Below are 6,202 nucleotides of genomic sequence, written 5' to 3' on the forward strand. Positions count from 1 at the left end.
AAGAGTGTTCTATAAATAATTGATTAAAGTAGAACTTTCTGCAATACTACTTTGTTGTTGTTGTTGTTTTTAAAAAGTCTGAGAAGAGGAGCAAAACTCAAACTTATCTTCAGTTTCTTTCCACAAAGAACATGAAACTTACTCCAAACTTCTTTATCGTTTCAGATGTTGGATGAAAATAACCATCTGATTCAGTGTATAATGGACTATCAGAACAAAGGAAAGACGTCTGAATGCTCTCAGTAAGACATTAATCCAAATCTACTGTGGACTGCATGAATTTCCATCTAGATCACCATTCTTGATTTGTTTAGCTCACCTTGTAGGAGAACTGCTGTGAAAAACAGAAAAGTATTGCTACAGATGCTACACTTAAAATTTATGGGTTTTTATTTTCCATGTGACTATCACTTCTGTCACTGAATGTTGCAGTTTGCCTACTGCAAGTTGATGTCATGATAATGACGCTCATAAAAATGGGGACTGTATAACCAAAGTCTTTTTCTTCTGCTTCATAATTACACTTTGGGAAAGAGGTAGTTTTCTTCTCAAGCCTTTCAAAATCATGTAGGAATGGACCTTTCTTCTTCCTGACAGCATGTTTGAAAACTACCCGCTTACCACTTGCCCAAGAGCAAACAAGCTTGTCTTAAAAGTATGGCTTGCCAGAATATTCCACGTGGACTTGCTGTCTAGTGGGGTCTCTGGAGAGTGATCTGAGAGAACTGTGGAAGGAGTGAATTATTAAGGAATATTATTTTCCCATTACTCTTTCCTGGCATGGGATGATCATGGCACCCTTGTAATCGGACAAATATGGAGTCGTGACAGACGGGGCATTGCAGTATGGCTTGAGTCCCTTACTAAGAGAACTGGTAGTCTGGGAATAGGAGGGCGGTCATAAATAGTAGGTATTTTTGCTTTAAGGGAATGCTTCTATTGTAGCACAGTTACTGTATTAAGCTGTTTGCAAGCCTGTAGTTAGGTATTCGTAATCTGTTCCTGCTTTCAAGGTTATTTTTGTGACTGTGGGCTAGATGTTGAGACTCTGGAATGTGGTTCTGTAGCAGAAAAATCATTCCATAGCAAACTTCCAAAGCTCAGTGTCCTGATGAAATGTTTGCACTGTTCTTGGTCACGATTCACATAAATCTATGATATCCTGTATCTGGGGACATAACAGAAGGAGCTCTGTTTCCTTAGTGTTTGTGATGGAAATAACACCAAAGAGCCACACACACACTGTATATGTCTCCTGGTGACTTAGTTTGGAAGTGAAATAGGTGAGAACAGTGTCACCCAGCTTTAGATTTTTCATAGAAAGACAGAAGTTGTAGAGAAGATATAGGCACAGATTTGATGGAGACATTGGGAAAGATTGGGTAATAAGTAAGTGTGAGGGAAAAGGCTTAGGATTCCTAATAATGGTATTCTTGTAAGTCTCTTGAATCTTGTTTTACATAGGTAACGTTCTTTACATGTGTAGAATCAAAGTAAATTCTGATGTTATTGTATTTGTGACTTAAGATCTGTTTTGCTTTTGTTTATTTTGATAGATACCAGCAGATGCTGCATACAAACTTGGTTTACCTAGCCACTATAGCTGACTCCAACCAGAACATGCAGTCTCTACTACCAGCAGTAAGTACAAAATAGTGTAAAAGTAGGGAATAGATTTCATTTGGGTTCCTGGAGGGGAAAAAAACCCAAACCAAACAGAAGTGTTTGAGGTAATGACCAAACACTTAGCCTCTGATTTACTGTACAGTGAATACATGATGCAATGTTTCTTCATGCTGTATTTGGTGTAATCTCACTGCTTAGGTCTTGCTCAAAATCTGACTTGTTTAACTGAAGACTGTTAATCTGTGCACTGCACGTTCAATTCAGAATATCTGGCCTGCCTTATAGGTAGTCTCAGATTCCCCCCCACCCCCCCCCAAGCTGAGAACTCTAATGGTGTGGCTTTTAGTCAGCTCCTACAGCAGTACTCCGTTTATCCTCTTACATTAGGGAAAGGTGGGGGGATGGGATTTTTTTTTCTTCCCTGGAATATCATCCATTCTTTTGCCTCAGTGGAATGAGGTTGGGTTAATCTTTGTCTGCTTTTCTGTACTCTAGGTGAGTCTCATTCTTTGCCTCTCTCCTGTATCAGAAAGCAACCTTTTTTAAGGTGGATAATGGTAATGTGCAAGAAGTAAGGTCACACAGGCTTAACTTGAAACACTGCATCACTTTACAAATGGAGCATTTCTTGGCTAATACTTGCTATCTTTTTTTTTTAACCTGGAGTTTTCTGAATCTGTATTCCTGAACTCTTTGTTTTATAAGATACCTCAAATTTTCCCTCCTTTCCATTGTTTATGGAGCAGTAAGGAAAGATACAACAAACACTAAAATAGCTTGCTCTCTGTTTGCTTTTTGTGTTAATCAGAAAGCTTGGGGAATTCATTGTGAGTAACGCAAGGAAGTTCTTTGGGTTTTGGTAATAAGACTTTTCTTGAATTAATATAGTCTTGATTCATTTCTGTAATATGAAGCTAAAAAGAATGTCTATAAAACAGCCATTCCTAGGTACTAGTTTTCACCAACTGAAATTGAATTACTTTTTCTTTGGTCTCTGGAGAAGTGTTCTCCAATCATTGCTACTAGCGAAGCATCCTTTCAAGTTGGTACCTAGAGGACTATAGAAACAGTGCTTCATTATGTCCAACCTGTTGTGCCTGTAGAGGCTTCTCTTTTTATAAATCCATGCTTGTAGCTGAGGGGGAGGGAAAGAAACCTTTAAGAGGGCTGTGTGTATTACTCAACTAATACGTTTTTGGAGGCTTAATTCATATCCTGGTTCTGATGACAACTGGAAATGAATTTGACCTTATCCTAGTCCCTGGTGAACAGCCCTGTTCTTGAAGTTGAATGCGATGACATTCTCTTCTTAAAAGAAAATGAAGATAGGGCTGGGAAAGGCTTTTGCAGGTCAGGACTGAAGTGCATTTCTGATCTTGAATGTAAGGAATATTCCACAGTAGTGAGAAAATAGCGTAGTGTGTTTTTGTTTGTGGGGGGTGAGTCCCCTTTCGACAACTGAGGGGGAATAAAAAGGTAGCTTCTTGGTTTTTCTTTCAAACTAAAATACAAAATGAAATTTAGATGTTCAGTCTTACCTAAGTGTAGACACTCTGACCTACCAAGTCAAGTCTTTGAAGATTTGCCTGAAGTGTGGTAACATAATCAGATAAAATGACTTTTTGTTGGTGTTTTTAGAAAAATATTCTTTACATTCTTTCTGTCTTCCCAACAAATTTTAGCCAGAAGAATTTGGGAACATGTGAGCTGTTTTTTTTCACTGCAAGATAAACTACTTCAGACTCTTTTCCTTTATTGGCTTTCTGTTTAAGAACTGATGAGGCTCAAGTTGACTTGGAAGTATTATGTTTCTGTTCACCATGCTTCTGTGTCAGCTGTTGAACAGTCTTACTAAATTCAAGGGTTGTGGGTGGCAACAGTTAAATATGGAGCAAGATACTGTGTGTGTAAACATCTACTATTTTTAATAGTAAAATACACCAACTTTATGATACAACCATTGCAGTAGTTTCCCCACATAACTTAGGAGGGCTTGAGTCTGCATAGCTTCTGAAGTTGGATTGTATCTGATCTATTCATATCTGGAAGATTGTTCCTCTAGTAAGCTATACTTTCTTTTTTGTTTAAATTTTATTTTGTTTTTGTTATAGTTGGGTAAATACACTCTCAAGAAATTTCACAACTTAACTATTACTTTTTATAAAATGCTTTATGTGATAAAATGAGGTTGAAAAGAGAATACTGCTGTTAAGATAGCTCTTTTTTTTGGTGTGAATGCTAAATGATCAGGTTCATTGAAGTTTTTAATATAAGCTAAAATGACTTGAACCTGATGATAATTTCATTGTATTCTCTCACAATACTCCTTAGACTTAATGCTTCATACTGTTGGGAAAAATGCTTGTAGTCAGCTTCTGTGCCTCTGTCCGCATCTTTTAGAATGTGCTGTTTTAATCAAATGACTGTACATCCTTCCTGAAAGTGTGTTATTGCCTGTAGAGAACAAGATAAATCTTATACTAAACAAAAGTATAGTGAACCAACTGTGTTGTGCGGAGAAATGCTCTATAAAGGGGGCCTGGAAGTGAGGAAAAGGTGAAACAGGTGAAGCAAGCATTGCAGGGCATGGGTGAAGGGAACTAGAAAGACTTTAAAACTCCAGTGTCATAACAAAGCTCCTGTTATCTTTGTGTGCATGATAAATTTAGAGTATTAAATTATGACTTCTGGGGTAAGAGACCTTCCTTCACATCAGAAGACAAAAAGTACGAGGTTCATCTCCTTGAATCAACCAGTCTTTTCTCAGCCATCTGAACAGCAGCATTATTCAGGGCAGGGCTGTTTTGGAGTGTCTTCCCAGCTGGACGAGAGTGGTGACTAAGTCCACATGTGAAGTTGATGCCAACTTCTTGCTGTCTCTTTCCAAGTTATGGCAGGTATTCTCTTTCTTGGACAGAGGTTGAAAGTCTTTACCACCACCACATGAGATAAGCTAGCTTCCCAAAAAGGGCTTGTATAATGAGGAACACAACACTCTTGCATTCTTTTGATTTTCATTGGTGCTACTTTTGAGGGAGGCAACAGCAAAGTATTAGTCTCCTTGAACTGTAGAGAGCAAAGATGCAATTGAAGTTTGTTACTGGGACTTCCAAGAGAACCTCCAAAAAATAGTAGTCAAGTATTGTGTGCGTGTGTTTCTAAACACATGAAATCTCAAACTGCAGAACAGGCATCTTACCCTCCCCGAGTCTTATTTTTTGTTTTCTTGAGAGTGTTTTAGTGGCATTAAAAAGTCATTGCAAACTATTGAATAAAAAAAAAAACTTTTCCACTTGGACGTTTTCCCTCCCCTCTGTCTTCATTTTGCCAAATATTTATAAGAAAACAACCCATGACCATGACTTTATTGGGAAAAGTAGAGGGGAACTTTTGTCCTGCACTCCAGCCTTTTCATTTTGGCATTAGTTTTATAACAAGCAAATATTAAGGTCTGCAGGAATTATTTGATTGGGAACATTTGTTTTGTTTTTTTTAAACACAGGAAAATGACTTTTTTGGGAGTTTTTCTTACATAATGCAACTTGCCTTCTGTCAGCATGCAGAGCACTTGATTTCAGTGTGTATTTCAAGAAGGTGATGAAAATAAATGCTTATGATTATTACTCACTTCTATAATGTACCAGTTTTCTTTCATATTGAAAGTGCCGGTTTCTTCCAGTAGCAAGCTAAACTCTGTATGAGAAGCAACTTCCAAGAAAACTCACTGTGTCTTGAGTTCTGGAAAATGTGCACATCGCATTAAATTGTTTTTCTTAATTTCATAATAATGGAAAGACTATTAATAAACTTATTAATAAAAAACGATTTTTTTCTTGCTTGAGATACTTCTCTCAAAACTAATGCTTTGTAGGACTGGTGAAATCCCTTAATGTATGTTGTTCCCAAACTTGTCACACAGATTAGGGCGGAGTCCATGCCATTTTAGTTACAAAACACTTCTATATAAAATGGTGATTGCTTTTTATAAACACCCAACATCAACAAAGACTGAAATGTTGGTTACTTCCAAAGAAACTGCTTCAAGAGGTAGAACCATTAAACATCATTACCAGCGCCTGACTAAAACTTTTCTTCAGGTTCCTTATTGGAAGATTTTTTTTTTTAAAGCTGTGGAGTTTGTGTGTCTAAATAGGAGTCTTCAATGTAAGAATGGTTTTACTCAATCAGTGGAAAGTCTCATATGATCTTAAATACACTTCAGCATTTTTCAAAGGGGTGATGTTCAATCTAGGGTTTTAATGTACTCGTGATAGGATCAGTTTGTAGAAACAATTCAGAGTCTTAGGAACTGAACAATGCACTCTGCTTTTTTAGTAGCCTTAATTTTGAACATAAAAGTTGTCTAAAATATATGTTAATTGAATTATCTTGATACTGTTTTTCTTGAAAAAAGCAAGATAGCATGCAGAAAAGAAGAATATGGCTCAGTTTTAATAGCTTAAAATTTGCAAATGAAACTCCTGTTACTGAAGATGAGAGGAATCCTAAATTAATAAATTCTTGTCCAGTTATGTACCAAATGCCTGGGAAAGTCTGATATCTATGGTAGTGTAGC

The 6,202-nt window shown here is 37.0% G+C and overlaps 1 protein-coding gene across 1 annotated transcript in view; it reads left to right on the forward strand.

The window, feature by feature from the left end:
* Positions 1-165: 165 nt before the first annotated feature.
* SS18 (synovial sarcoma translocation, chromosome 18) overlaps positions 166-6,202 on the forward strand; it is a 40,763-nt gene continuing 34,726 nt past the window's right edge. Inside the window, exons 1-2 of the mRNA XM_009331438.1 lie at positions 166-242; positions 1,557-1,641. Of these exons, the coding sequence (XP_009329713.1) occupies positions 166-242; positions 1,557-1,641 (162 nt within the window). The remainder of the gene's footprint in view (positions 243-1,556; positions 1,642-6,202) is intronic.

The sequence above is a fragment of the Pygoscelis adeliae genome, unplaced genomic scaffold, assembly GCF_000699105.1.
Source record: "Pygoscelis adeliae isolate BGI_AS28 unplaced genomic scaffold, ASM69910v1 Scaffold108, whole genome shotgun sequence".
Lineage (NCBI taxonomy): Eukaryota > Metazoa > Chordata > Aves > Sphenisciformes > Spheniscidae > Pygoscelis > Pygoscelis adeliae.